The sequence below is a fragment of the Phyllopteryx taeniolatus genome, chromosome 11, assembly GCF_024500385.1.
Source record: "Phyllopteryx taeniolatus isolate TA_2022b chromosome 11, UOR_Ptae_1.2, whole genome shotgun sequence".
NCBI lineage: Eukaryota > Metazoa > Chordata > Actinopteri > Syngnathiformes > Syngnathidae > Phyllopteryx > Phyllopteryx taeniolatus.
Window position 1 is genome coordinate 29,095,817 of NC_084512.1, and position 14,917 is coordinate 29,110,733.

Consider the following 14,917-nt stretch of genomic DNA (forward strand, 5'->3'; position numbering starts at 1 on the left):
TCTTTAAAAGCAGTGTTTACTTGAGGATCGTAATGAATCATTGTGTTATGTTCACAAATTCAGACCAAAAGTCAAGTTAACTAGCCTTCTGGCTAATTCTGGCTTTTTTAACCATGTGTACTTCATGTGTTTTATGAAATTGCATTGTCCCCTTTCAAAAATAAACTGAACTGAAGGGAAACATTTTTGCTTCTCAAACTGATTATCTATAGACACATTATCAAGATACATTTTTGTCACTACTGTCATTTTTAATGGTTTCTTTGCATATCTTGGCAAAACTATATAAAACCAATGTATGAATCGTAGTTGTTTGACGCGTCAGGTGCGTTGCAAGCCCTCCACTTTTAGACACACACATCAAATAGTGTCGCAGGCCGCGTCAGATGTTATTTTTTGTATATGACGTGGGCTGCTAAAAAATGGGCAGCGGGCTGCAAGCGGCCCCTGGACCATAGTTAGGACACCCCTCGTCAGCTCCAAAGTCACCTGACAATCCAAAGTTTTAGCAATAAAGAAATACAAGACACAAATCATAAAAGGAACAAAAGCAACATTCCCGGGCGCATTTGGGAAACATTTCCCGCATTCCATTTGGGTTCGCTGCTATTTGAAACTCGGGCCTCGACAAAACGGGGTCCCGTTTCCAATGACTGTTGCTACAGTGCTGAATGGAGATGCGCTGAGCAACATTTGGAATTCCTCCCTGCGCTTGAAAATGAGAAAATGCTAACATGCTAGCAGGTGACTCCCATCATAAAAGCCAGCGCTTGTCAACAGACAATACACGCGTGTCAGTCTTTAATTCTGTCAATCGCATGGAAAAACACGCCGATGAGCATTTGTATGAACGCCGTGTGACCATCGTGTTCAAAAGCTCCTTCAAAAACAAAAATGTATTTACAGGGAAGTCATCCAGTTATTACACCAAAGCTGATGTGCATGAGCACTTTGGACATCCAATGACAATAATCATCTAAATAAACATCATATGGCTAATCAACATCGTAACAGAAATAAGTCAAGAGTTTGGCTTTTTCCCTTTGCTGAAACTTGTCTTTTAAGGCTGACGGCGTTTTCACCGCGCGCGTGATTGACAGCTACGTGAAGATGAGTCCGGCCTCCGCGTACACTTGGAAGACTTTCTCGATGGCGTTGACGTAAGCGGCGGTGCGGAGGTCCAAACCCAGCTGGAACCGGTTGGCCGTGCGCATGATTTGCTGCCGAAGACGACGAGAAGTCAAAAGCGTTAGCCTTGTGAGGTCAAAGGTTAAATGGCAGGAAGTGAGCAGGCTTTACCCTGGCCGAGCGCTCCATGGTGAAGGCCAGGCCCGAGTGGACGATGTCCTTCTCTGACGCCCCCTGAGGCACAGCGCAGGTATTACCTTACACTTTTCAGAGTGAGGCCCGGTACACTAATCAAGACAATCGGGCTGTTTCGTCCCGATTTGCCCCCTCCCGACCGAGGACGTCAAACGCCAGACTATCTTATGTCTTAGGAGATGAATCCTGTGGTCTGAGGTGTGTCAAGAGAGTGGATTTGATTACAAAATAAAAGGAAGAAAGTGACACATTTTGGGGGCGAGGGGGCTCAATACAGCGCCTAGGTACGCACGTCTGCATTTGTCTCCACGTATTTCGTGAACGCGACCGAGGAAGGCGAATTCAAGTACTCACGGCGATGCGTGCCTGGAACTCCGAGGTTGGAACGATGGGAATTGCGCCGCCGTGCTTGCCAAACTTCCTCTCGAGACTCTCCTGGACGGACACTGAGGAGGAAAACGGTGTAGATTGTCAGTCGTTTGACCTGGAATCAAAAAGGCTTTTTCACTTCCACCTTTTGGGTGGGGGTGTCCCCCGAGGTCGGTCGGGTGCGGCGGAGTGCCGTGACCCCGAGCAACCGCTACGCAAACTGACGCAGCTTTTTGCCGGAGCCCAAAAAGTCAGCAGGTCATTTCCATCTCAAAAAGAAGAAGCCGCATTCCTTGGAGCGAAACAACGTCCGAATCGCAGGCAGAGAGGACCGCTTCGTGTGAAAGGAGCAATCTACGTCACACTCGTTTTCCCTTATCGTCTGCTAACGCCAATGTCCTGAGCTCTCGCCAGCAAAGATTGTTATGATGGAGATATTATGTGAACGCTAGGTTCTTTGAAGACAAATACATTGTCGTTTGTTTATGTGTGCCCTGCGATTGACCGGCGACCCGTTCAGGCGCCGGCACGCCCTAAAGCGTCCCATTCGGAGGAGAAGCGCTACAGAGAACGGATGGATGTCTGACCGCTGTCCGCAGCCAGGTCGCCATTACAAATGAGAATCTGCTCTCAATCCGCTACATGCGGAACGTCACGTGACCAAGGCCAGAAAACAGGTTAGCCCACGACCTGTGTATGCTACGCTAATGCTAAAATTGTGTTTTCTTCATGGCTGGTGTCTTTGGACAAACGTTAAATACATGTATATCATTTATTTACACAAATACGACACGATATATATATATATATATATATACACACACACACAAACGAACCTATTGTCATCTTTAGTTGGCTCTGTGGCGCCATCTTGTGGTCAATAAGACATCCCACAGGCGCTTTGTCACGGTCCCATTTGCCATTCACCCAATTTGAGGAAGAAGTGCTTTTAGCCATTTTGCTGAGCGTCGTAGTAGGTTGCGCACAATCCAGATTGCCTTCACTGGATGAATAAAGGTTAAATCCATTGTCCATTGGACACTCAAGGGTTAAAGGTGAACGACCGGTCACTATGCAAAATGGTAATTCGCCAGTCACGCCTGGCAACAACAACTCCAAACAGGGGGGGACTCCACACACAAGCTAAGTGAAGAAGCCTTTTGGATTCAAAGTGAAAACGTCTCCAGTTGACAAAGTTGGACTTCTGCGGGCTTTTCGTGGCGCCGTTTGAGCGAGGGCCTTTCTAGACTTCCTCGCGCACTTCTTCGTACTCACTCAGCAGGTGGTAGTTGGAGTCTCGCTCGTACTTGAAGGTCAGGCGGCCGTAACTGACGTGATTGAGGTTCTTCAGCCACTCGAAGTAGGACACGGTGACGCCGCCCGCGTTCAGGTACAGGTCCTACGTAGGGGGCGATGGTTAGCGTGGCAACAGTTAGCGCGGCGATTGGGGAGTGGGTGGAGTCTCACTGGAATGACCAGGATGTTTCTGTCCAGGAAGATGCGGTCGGCCTCGGGCGTGGTCGGACCGTTGGCGCCCTCTGCGATGATCTGCGCAAACAACATGGACGACGCCAGCGTGTTCAAGCTCGACTGTACAGGCGAATCACGCGCGCACAGACACACACACACACGAGCGCACACCGCCCCCCCAACGAATGAAAGAATGGATGAACGAGGCTGCGTAATAATGAGTGCGTGTGCGTGACCTTGGCCTTGACGTTGTGCGCGTTTGTTTTGGTGAGCTGCTTCTCTCCGGCGGCGGGAACGAGGATGTCGCAGTCGGCCTCCAGGATGCTCCCGTCGTATGGCGAAGACTCTGGGAAGCCCGCGATGGTCCCGTTGGCCTGGAGACACGCACGCGCTTGAATGGGCCCCTCTTTCAGGGAAACCTACGAGGCGCACCAGTTTGTAGTCCTCCAGCTGTTTGGGGTCAATGCCTTCCGGGTTCCAGATGCTTCCGTCGATTTCGCCCACTCCGATGCATTTTGCTCCGAAGCGGTGAAGGTATCTCATGGAGTGAAGACCCACGTTGCCAAAACCCTGAAGCACAAATACAGCTTGTTCGGGCTAAAGTTTGCTAGACTGCTGTGAAGATGGAAGAATGGCCGCAAATAGTTTTGGTTTGTTTTTTTGAACAAAAATAAAATCTCTCTTTTAAAGGGGAAATAAACCCCCTAAATTTTAAAGCAAAAATATTTTAATGATCAATTCATCTGTCAATTATGTTATCGATGAATCAGATTTAAAAAAAAACAAAACTTTATTTCTATCCCTTTACTCAAAAACAGCACATTTCAAATTGACAGTGCAGAAAATGCACAAAAATAAATGGATGACGATTGAGTTCTTGGTTTGGCACATAACCTCCGGCAGAAAATTTCCAAAGTAAAAGCAGACGTTTGCAAATGTTTTATTTTGAAAAAACACAACGCTAATCAGTCTGCTTTCATGGACGACTGAAATTCCAAGGATTTGGACCATTTTAAGTTGAACAAAGTTGTTCATTATTTTGTCAATTCATCTATTAATTGTTGCACTTCTAAAATTGATTTGATAGAAAAAATGGATGGCTAATGTGGCCGAGCGGCTTGGGCCCTGCGCCGCGCGCTACCTGAATGACGAAGGTCTTGTCCCGGAAGCCGGGGCACATTCCCAGCTTGCTCATGTAGGCCGCCTCGTTGACGAAGTTCTCGACGCCGTGGAAGACTCCTCTCCCGGTGGCCGAGATGCGCCCGTGGATGCCCCCCTGGCTGATGGGCTTCCCGGTCACGCAGGCGTGAGCGTTGATGTCCTGCGGCGGCGGCGGCGGACGAACTCAGTGGCCGGCAGGCGGCGAGCGCACGTCGAAAGCGCGGCGTGAGAAAAACTCACGTTGTACCCCATGGTGGTGGCGAAGGTGTCGGCGATCCAGGACATCTCTCGCTCCCCGGTGCCCATGTCCGGAGCGGGAACGTCGATGCCGGGTCCTGCGCCAGGCAAAATGGATACATTTGCCGCCTCCGTCCATTTGGTTCGTTTTGCTATCCTTTGATCAATAACGCCAAAGACGTCCCACGCAATTGGCCTGATGTGCCTATTTCAATTGTTGGCAGTTGTTATCCATCAAAAGAAGAAAACAATCTCTCCACTGTTACGTGTCCAAATGAAGTTTCATGATTTGCTCAATGATTCGAAAGACATTTGTATTATATATTGGATGTACAGTTCTCCGATTGCTGAATTGATAACTAACACAAATGCATCTTTGTGCCCAAAGAGTTCTCCCCCCTTTTTTAACTTTTATTTTTTTACTCAAGCCGTCATGACCTCACGGTGGTGTTGCAATACACCAGAGGGATCTGTGAGCTGAAGAGCCAGGATGTGGCAGCCATTTTGCATTCACGCAATAGCAGATGGCCAGTTCAGTTATTCAGTTATTTCTGAGATATAAATGAATGTGTAGGAATTTGGGAGTGTCGGAACTGTTGCGCGTCTACCATTATCCCGATTTAGGGCCGCACAATATTTAGTCTGAGCGTCGTCATCGCGACGTACGCGAATCAACTGCAATATGCCGAGCGACCCGTTTGGACACGCTCAAAAGATTACGAGATTGTACACCCGCTACATTTCCTACTTGGCCCTTCGGAATGAAACGAGGCACGCGCACGGCAGCCGCACGAGTGCCCGAGGCGTGTTCGGGGACGGAATGTGTTGCTTTTTATTTTTCACTCACCAATGAAACCTTTCTTGGCGAGCTCCACGGTGAACCTCCTGGTGATCTTCTCCAACTCGTTGTCCTGGAAACACACGACTCATTCGGTTCCCTCGCGACAATCGACAACAGTATCTCGCCACGTGTACATCCAGTACGTCCGGCGAGGACGTACAAACAGACAAGCGGAGCGACGAGTCTTTGTCATCACTTTGAGCGACGAGCGATTCAAGCGATTGCAGGTCATCGGGCGTACGAGAAAAATGGCACAAGCTAGGGAAAGGCGCAAGAGAAAACCAAGACGAAGGACATAATCGTCGACTTACGGAATATTTCTTGGGATTGATCTTGACTCCCGCCTTGGCTCCACCAAAGGGAACATCTGCAACACGTCCGCACGAAAGAAACAAATGCTTATCGTGAACGCATTGAACTGTGCTCTTGTTGTTTGGACTGACCAACGACGGCGCATTTGTAGGTCATCAGCGACGCCAACGCTTTGACCTCGTCGACTGACACGTCCGTGCTGTAACGGATCCCTGAAACACAAACAACAACTGTCGAGGTCTCCTACGCACGGATGTTCCGCTTCCCGTCGGCCGAGCGTGCGATCGCTGCGGGTCGTCGGGAATATCCGTGCCTCATTCAAACAAACAAACAAACAGTTAACATACCTCTTGCAACAAGCCTCTAACCCCCCGTTCACCACTTTGCTCGTTTATTATGATTGCTTTGTTTCTTTTATGTACAACTAATCGATTATCAAAGGAATCGACAACTATTTCGATCGTCGGTGAATCGTTTCGAGCCATCGTTTAACCTTGAAGTTGTCCGAATCCTCTGATTTCAGCCTCTCGACAGTCATTTTCTGTTCCATTTTCTTCGTTACAGACCAAACCGAGAACTGAATCGTAATGTATTGAAAAATAAGAGTCAGTTTACGATAATAGCTTTATTTATGAGTTTCCCAGCTCGCACGCTAATTTGATCGCCCTCACTTGGGGGTTATTTGCTTCGGTTTCATGATCAAACTACCCCAGCAATAAAAACCCAATACTTGAAGGCCAAATAATCGGTTCCTAGCTTCCTATCCTATTTGATAGTTGCAGCCCTCGATTGCTTTGACTGGAACATTCCTGACGTGGGAGGAGCTCATTCCTTCACTCCCACAATTCCGGCAGAGCCCACGTCGGCAACTTGGCTCCGTTTTTGTGGCACGCGGAGAACCCCCCGACCCCGAACCCGACCCCGACCCCCGTGCGGTCTGACCTCCCTTGCAGGGCGTCCTGTGCTGGCTGTGCTGCGCTCGGTAGCCCTCGACGACCTCCCACTCGCCGCTGTCCCTCTTGATGGGGAAGCTGACGCTGAGGACGTGGTTGCACGGCTTGATGATCCTCAGGATCCCGCGGACGCGCTTCCTCTTGTTCTCGGGGCTCTCTCGCGTCTTCAGCTCGTCCACCAGCTTGTTCTCCACGATGGCGGCGCCACGCTCGAAGAAGCCCTCCACCATGGCGAAGAAGTTGGGGTCGTCGACGGCCTGCCGCGAGTAGCCGCGGTGCCGCCGCAGCGAAGACGCGGAAGACGCCGCCGCCGCCGGCGGCAGCGAAAGAGAGTCGACGGCGGCGCCCGGCCGGCAGCCCGTCGCCCCCCGTCCGAGCAGCCCCACCAGGTTCCGGTACATATTCACCAAGATGTTGTTGGCGCAAAGACAACGGACGAAACAAAGTTGGAATAAGTCAACGCGGAAGTGGGAGCGTGTCCAAAAAAAAAACTCCTCCTCTTCCTCTTGTTGCTTTTCCTGTTCGACGACTTCACCTGGACGACGACAACATCTGGAGGACCTCGTTAGCCTAGCCTAGCCTAGCCTAGCCTAGCCTACAGTTAACCATCGGCTCCTCCAACCCCGTGTAGCCGCTGGAGCGTGAGCTAACTCCGCCCGGTCAACTACTACAACCAAGTGCTGTACTGTATTTAGCTTAGATGTGAGCCTAGCTTAGCTCCAATTGTAACTTTACGTTTCTGGGACACCTGACTCACGTAGGTGCAACTCTTAAAATTCGGGATTTATTTATAGGATTTAGAAATGGAAAGCTTGCTAAACACACAAAGCAAACGCTAAGAATACTGATGATTTTTTTTAAATTTCATAATTCTAAAGATAAATTGGAAAATGTTGCACTCAAAACAGGAAAAAAACAAAACGAGTTAATATCAGAGAGAATGACCTAGCACCTCATAGCAGAATAATTATGTCACAGGTAATAAGCATTTGTAGTTGAGGCGATTCATGAAAGTAGCCACGGAAAATAGGAGCCATTACGGCCGTCGCTGGCTCCCAAAAAGTATGCCAATCGACCAATTTACATCCCATTTGTCCTAGTCTTGATAATCATTAGCTTCGAAAGTAGATCGTTTCCACTTGGCATAATTATGAAGTGTCACACAACTCAAGTGAGGGCAGTGCCCCTCTCTCTTCCGCAACATTGTTCAAAATACTTCAAATCTTCAAATATGCGTTTGTGTGTAAAAAAAAAAAAGGGCCACCGAGTAGTTACATGATTAACGGTCCTGTAATAGTTGTTGTTCATTTAGCTACTTTTCCCCAAATTATTTCATTAAAAGGTATTTATTCAGTTATTATTCATTGATCATTCAATCATTGGTTAGTTGATTTATTTGAATAAAAGTGAATTGCAATTCAATTAATTGTAGATCAAATGGAAACATGAGTAGTATTAGTTTGAATTAAAATGCACCAGACTTCTAAAAAGTCCTAAAAAACAAATCTAACAGCTGCGAAAGTTTCCCTTGAACACAAAAAGTTTGCCCACCGCTATTCCGGCGCTTTTTGATGATTGTTCTAAACTGCTCATAATACCTGTTCATCGCTGTCTACATGCACTCCTGGATTTGACTTGACGTGTACGCATATGGTGGGATTGAGGTCAATAAGTCGCTTCTTCCTCTGTCAGCATGTGCGAGCGGCCGAAGATCCACGCGTTCCTGGGGGCCCCGCCGCCCTCGCCCGACGACGACGGCGGCACGCGGAGGGAGCGCCCCCCGTGCCGGCGACGGCTGGAGCTCACCTGGCGGGAAGGCCGCCTCGTCGCCGCAGCCGGTGAGGCCGGAGACAGAACAGACACCGAGACGCAAACACAACATTTGAATTGCCGCCGAACGGCGTCGCGACGTCGCACGTGTAATGGCCAATCAAAGACGCTAGGTAGCGCGTCAGCTTCCACCGGTGAAGTCCGTACAGCGGCGCCTTGACATACGAGTGGGCCAACTTGCCACTTTTTCCACATACGAGCGTCGTTCGACCGATATTTCATTTTCACCTCACTTTTATTTCAGGTGCTGTGAGCAGATTGTATTTCTTTCTTTTTGTAACCTATTTATTCAGAGGTACAAGTAGGATTTGTTCTGCGACACCCCCTTGTAACTCAAAACATGGAAATGCCATTCGTCTGTTCTAGCCTCACTTAAAATGTTCTGTTCTTTTTTTAATGAGAAAACTAGCGCTCTACAATCTTGTACTTCATAAAATCTTACAGTAATGACATAAATATCTGCAATGAAAAGGTTTTTGCCACACTGCAACAATTCAATGGCCATTGTGCTGCTGCTTCTGGTGTGCCCGCGTTGGCCACCTGGGGGCTGTATAAGACGGACATGAATATACTGCACATGGAGACAGTCTCGGCTCCTCAGTACCGAATAATATGAGATGTTCTTTGCGGAGAATAAAGACTAAATGCCTCTGGGTATTATGATATTGTCTGTTTACATGTAGCTGCACTGCTTCTGTTCAAAAGCCCCACAACACAGATGGTATTAGCGTTAGCATTAGGACTTTGATTAGACTGAAAAGTTAATGGTACATACACACCCGATGCAAAATGAATTTTTGCCCCGCATCGCTTGCGTGGGTTTGATCGCAGAAGTATTTTATACAAATTGACCGCACATTTATATGCTCAGTCCTCGCATCTGAAGACGTGTGCTATGGGCGGCCATGGCCAACACAACAGGTCACCCTGTCTGGTTTCTTTGAAGGTTTTTTTTTTTTTTTTTTTTTTTTTTTGTGGCTGCCCCTTAAATGACTCCCCTTTCCAGCCCAACCGCTCCACAACTTCATGGTCGCCAACAAAGCGCTTTGAGCAGCCAGTGAGTGGACTCACAGCCACCATCTCGTGTTTTTTGTCTCAAGGCAACAATGGAATTTATCCATGTTTCCTCCATTGTATTTGTACTGTTGTTGTGTGTTGCTGAGCTCTCGCAACTGTTTTCCAATGTGGTGCGTCCCCAAATGGCAAATAAACTGATGCAGATTGTTCTTGTCAGATGAAGAAGAAGAAGGCATCCAGGAGGACAAACGCTCACATAAGGAGTCTTCAGCCTCAACAAGTCATCGAAGCGCAGAGTCGCCGCAACGCTCACAAGACCAGCGAGTGGTCCCCCTTCACCAGGACTCTCATTTCCCTGCCGATCGACCGGAAGCGCAGTTGTCCCTCCTGAGCCGGTACCTCTCCACCTGGACTCCGAGCCGAGGCTTAATCCTCAGAGGCGTCGGATCGATTCGCTGCGGCCCCGAGACCCCGCCCAGACACGCGCAAACGTCACCGACTTGCTCATCCGGCACACCGGAGCTCTTCAGTCCGCCGACCTGTTCTGCTGACGGTTCCGACGAGCTCTTTAGCGCTTTGAGACACTCTTCTGACGTTTCTGGCAAGCTTAACAGTCGGGCGAGCCTCTCTCCCGAAGGTTCAGGCGGGCCCTCTCGTGTGGCCAGGCAGGTGGAGCAAGGAGGTGTAGTCCTGGAGGCCACGGCACACGGCGTGCTGTGCTCGCAGGAGGCAGACGATCACATCTCGTGGCCCGGTTCAAAAAGAGCTCGACTCTGCGAGGCCGTCGGCTGCGATGCAGACGGCCCGGATGCGGACGCTGGCGATGTAGACGGCACGGGTGAGGACCGGTATCGTTCTTCCACAACACTTCTGGTCCAGTGCACTGAAGCGACGACTCGCTATCGGGTTCTGGTTGCCGTGGTTCATCCCTGTCAACTGAAGGAAATCAAGGTGAATTGGTGCCTACACCACACAAGAAGATGCAACACGTCACGTATGACGTAAGCCCCCCGCTATATTGTGGTTCACTATTTGCGCCCCCGCTATGTCGCAGATTTTCAAGCAATGTGTGTGTGTGTGTGTATTTTATTTTTTTAAAAACGATATTCAGGCAAGTACAAATTCCAAATTTAGAGTTGCACACCTTTTATGTAGTACCATGTCGTGCCACAACATGCCAGGCAGCACTGAGCTGTACTCAAAGACTTAAGTGTAATTAACAGCGATTAAAAAAAGGCAGAGAAGGTCCCCAACCAATCTCCAGCAAGATTCATAATGCCCACAAAGCAGAGAGAATACAGAGGATCCCCGCTTATTTGTGGTTTGGCATTCGCAACAATCCCGCTTATTCACTTTTTTTTTTCTTCGGGGGGGGGGGGGGGGGGGTAATTATGAGAGAGTGTCAATTATTCGCATATTTGTACTATTCACGGTTGGGCCCAGCCCCTATTCCTTTGCGAATTGAGGGGTTCTACTATATATGCCTGTGAATATTGTATGCTCTGTCTGTTATGCGTTTGCTGCGGCATGTGTTACAGTAGGGTTAGGGTTATCCAGTCTGTTGTGGGTGGGTCTGAAACGTATCCCCCATGATAAAAAGGAGTTCATTTGTACATGACTTGATTGACAGTGCCGCAGTCAAGTATCTGTAGCCGTTGGCTATCAAGTCCAAGTCAGTCACAAATCAAATCATCACTGTGAACTGGCTAACATGCTTCAAGGTGAAACGCGGACCCTCTGCCGGGTCCTTGGTGCCCCTGGCCAGCCTGGTGGTGACGGACCAATCGGGCGTGGACATGACGGTGCTGCTGTGGCGACGGGCGGCGTTCTGGGCGGCCGCCGTCGGCGCTGGAGATGTTGTCTTCATCACAGGTACGCAAACACAGCTGATCACAGGCATGAAGAAAGTCATGTGTAAAGGTCCACGCATAGGAGACATGCTATTAACTTTTTTCCACAATTACGAGAGTTCCCAGGTGTCTTTCAGAACTCACTGTGTGTGTATATATATATATATATATATGTGTGTGTAAGTGTGTGTGTGTGTGTGTATATATATATATACACACACACACACACGTATGTGTGTATACCTCATCGGTGTCAGGCCTGCAGCCGAGCGAGGACACCTGGAGGGAAGAGAAGATACTGCAGTCCACCTTCAGCAGCAAACTGCTCAACTTGGGTCATATCAGTGCCCCCAGCTGCCCCCCAGGTGCACCTGCGACCCCCTCACCTGCCGCCCCGGCCAGGTACACCACCTCACCTACCCTCCACCTCCCCTTCCTGTCTTTCAGGTGGTCAGCATGTAGCTGCTGGCTCCGTCTCTGCTCTCTGTGACTTCCTTGGAGCGCGGCGCCCCCTGCTCTCGTCCACGCCCCGTCGCCCCCCTCAGGATCTGAGGCGTCTGCCGTACGCCCCCCTGTGGCAATGCAGGGTCAACACGCTGGTCCACGCCCTACTGCGTGTCAAACACGCATACATCAGCAAGGGTGGGCAAGATGGAGTGTCTTGTGGCTTGCAGTTCATCTCAAGAGTATGTTATGAGTCATTTTCATATAATTTGATCAATAATGGTAAAGACAAAAACAAATCTAATTTAGCAATTCTTTTGCTGCCGCCGCCTTGGTTTTCTGTGGGTAAATCTGTCCCATGCTGAATCAGCCACGCTTAAAAGTCCTGTTTTCAGTTAGTGAAATGAAGTGAAATGTTGAAACCTGTGTTTGTCTGACATTCTTCTTACTCTGACACATCACAAATCCAATATAACCTGCAACAAGACTTTCTTCATGTCCAACACTGGTTCAATAACAACAGGCCTTTTGTAAATAGGAAGGAAACAAAAACAGTCATGTTCTATGGCAGGTGTCAGCCGCGGGCACAACATCAGATTTGGAAAAATTGTTCAAAAACTGAGAAGATTTTCAAAAATCTGAAAGCAGATCTTTGTATGTTACATAATGGATGATATACAGTTGTGCGACAAATTGTGACATCGTGATTTCCTACACTTACAGAGACGTAACGAAACAGTGTTGCTATTTATCTGATTCCTAAATGATTGTTATTAAACAAAATCTTCAATAAGCATGAATATTTCTATGTGCCCTGCGATTGGCTGGCGACCGGTTCCGGGTGTACCCCCGCCTCCCGCCCAAATGTCGCTGGGATAGATAGGCGCCAGCAGCCCGCGACGATAATAGAAAGAAAATGGACGAATAATAACCTAGAATTAAAGGGAATTGAAGCCAATGTGCGTGTATCAAACTGGTAGATCTTTGCATTATTCCGTGGCAAGAAGTTGCTATTTGGTGCCAAATATGATTGTTGCACACCAGCTCACCTGAGTTGGTTAGTCATTTTTAGAGAGTTAAAGAATGTATTTAAACACCCCGAGCTTACTTTCAAAGCGCGTATTGATGATATTTGTAAAAGAATTCATAGCGGTCTGGGTTCTCTCTAGCCATCAATCAATTGTGTTTGATTTCAAGTTAGGAAACGAATCATTTCACACCTGCTACTTCCCATCCTGGATTCCGCTGATCTTGCTTATCAAAATAGCACTCAAACCTCTCCCAACATTTGAAATAACTCTTTCTACAGATTTGTTTTGAAAAGTCCGCCGCCTCCTGGATCAGGCTCTCTCTGTTTTCAAACCACATGCTGCATCTCAAGGGGCCATCCTAAACACATTGAAATGGAAGGCATTGATAGGCAATCTTTATTGACAGAGCAAATGGTGGCGGCATACGCAACCAAAAGCTCTTTACCGTTGTTGATCAAATGATATGAAAATGACCCTTCGAACGTGTCATGTCAACATAGCTGTCCTCGTGTCGACAAGGCCGTATGGTTTCCCTTGGCCGCACCTGTGTCCTCAAGCCTTGTCACACGTCGTCATATGTTGTCACCTGTTTTCACGTGTCATCAACTGTGTTGTCACCTATGTTTTCAAGTGTTTCGTCGCCTGTGTTTTTACATGTCATCACGTGTCCTTATGTGTTGTCATCTGTGTTTTCATGCGTGTTGTCACTTATCACGTCGTATTGTCATCACCTGTCTTATCACGTGACGTTATGTGTTGTCACCTGTTCTCACGCGTCATCACTTGTGTTTTCACATCGTCACGTGTTATCCCGTGTCGTTATGTTGTCACCTTTGTTCTCATGCGTCGTCAGCTGTTTTCACGCGTCGTTATGTGTTGTCACCTGTGATCTCACGCATGTCGTCACCTGTGTTTTCACATCTGCCGTCGTGTCGTCACCCGTGTGTCGCAGAGTGGCGAGCGGAGGCGGAGTCTTGCCGCAGGTCCGCTCTGGAGCCTCACGCGGTGGCGAGCGTGGAGGGGACCGGCGGCCAACGGGGGGCGCTGCTGCTGTGGGGTTCAGCTCTGGACTGGCTTCCACGCTTCAGGACTCATCAAGGTCGGCTTCCTGTCTGGCTCCCCGAACACGTTCTCGTCACGTCACGAGACCGCACGGTAAATTCCTGTCACCTTCAGACGCCGTGTGGGACGTCCGCTTCCTCCTGGTTAGGGAGGGCTCGAACACCGACCTCCCCGAGCTTCACACCACCCCCTGGAGCGCCGCCCGCCGAGCGGACGGCGCCGACCGCCGGCTCAGCGGCTTCCTGCGTCCGAGCGGAAGCGGCGTGGAGATGGATGTGGACACGCTGCTGTCACAGCAATACTCGGGTGATAAGTTGACCGTGCTCGTGCTCGTGCTCTTCCTGACAAATGGACATCTGTACATTGCATACGTTTTCGGACCGGTCGCGAGTGACCTATCCCGGCTGATTTGGGGCGAGAGGCGGGGATACGGCCTGGACTGGACTGGTCGCCAGCCGATCGCAGGGTACATACAGAGAGACGACAAACTGGTCGTCTGTCAATGTCGGGCAAGGAAGTCCCGACTTTTGTCTGGTGAGGGCGACATTCAGAAAAACGGAACGCACACTTCGCTGTGAGTAAACGCGCGCAAAGCCATGCAATATGCTGATGCCGGACAGTTCAACATATTTCGGTCCAAATCGAAGCTTGCTGTTAGCGGTGACGAAGCAAAAAAGGTTTTAGTGTCATATACAAAAATAAGAAGTCGAAAATTGTGTGATATCGCGCAAGCATTTCAAAACAAAAATATAATTAGCTAGCTCGTTACATTTAAATGTAGTTAAGAAAATGTGTGACACATTTTAAATTAGATTGTGATATTTTATAACATTCCAAATGTATTTAGAATTTATGATTTCAACATTTTAAAAAGTGTTATATCTTGTTACAATCCAAATGTATTTACAATTTTAAATAAAAAATGCATGACATCCATCCATCCATTCAACTTCTACTGCTTATCAGGGGTCTCGGGTCGCGGGGGCGGTACCTTTTAGCAGGGACGCCCAGACTTCC

General features: G+C 48.7%; 2 protein-coding genes across 15 annotated transcripts in view; one reads left to right on the top strand and one right to left on the bottom strand.

Annotated features, from left to right (window-relative positions):
* Window positions 1-226: 226 nt before the first annotated feature.
* Window positions 227-7,099, bottom strand: glud1a (glutamate dehydrogenase 1a). Its single transcript, XM_061789907.1, has 13 exons — window positions 6,656-7,099; window positions 5,845-5,925; window positions 5,713-5,768; window positions 5,408-5,471; window positions 4,564-4,658; window positions 4,304-4,483; window positions 3,595-3,732; window positions 3,399-3,536; window positions 3,160-3,240; window positions 2,968-3,091; window positions 1,678-1,769; window positions 1,300-1,362; window positions 227-1,220 (listed from the first exon to the last, which is right to left on the bottom strand). The coding sequence occupies exons 1-13, from the start codon at window positions 7,065-7,067 to the stop codon at window positions 1,101-1,103; spliced, it is 1,644 nt and encodes a 547-aa protein (XP_061645891.1). The 5' UTR covers window positions 7,068-7,099; the 3' UTR covers window positions 227-1,100.
* Window positions 7,100-7,282: 183 nt separating this feature from the next.
* shld2 (shieldin complex subunit 2) overlaps window positions 7,283-14,917 on the top strand; it is a 28,287-nt gene continuing 20,652 nt past the window's right edge. For 12 of the 14 annotated variants that reach the window (XR_009790790.1, XR_009790791.1, XR_009790787.1 and 9 more), the window contains exons 1-8: window positions 7,283-7,423; window positions 8,359-8,504; window positions 9,731-10,464; window positions 11,235-11,385; window positions 11,621-11,728; window positions 11,811-12,005; window positions 13,791-13,937; window positions 14,015-14,434. Coding sequence is in view for 8 of the 14 variants with exons in the window: in XM_061789899.1 (XP_061645883.1) it covers window positions 8,360-8,504; window positions 9,731-10,464; window positions 11,235-11,385; window positions 11,621-11,728; window positions 11,811-12,005; window positions 13,791-13,937; window positions 14,015-14,434 (1,900 nt within the window). In the remaining 6 variants the exon portion in view is untranslated. The remainder of the gene's footprint in view (window positions 7,424-8,358; window positions 8,505-9,730; window positions 10,465-11,234; window positions 11,386-11,620; window positions 11,729-11,810; window positions 12,006-13,790; window positions 13,938-14,014; window positions 14,435-14,917) is intronic. The other 2 variants (XM_061789904.1, XM_061789901.1) reach the window with 2 other exon arrangements.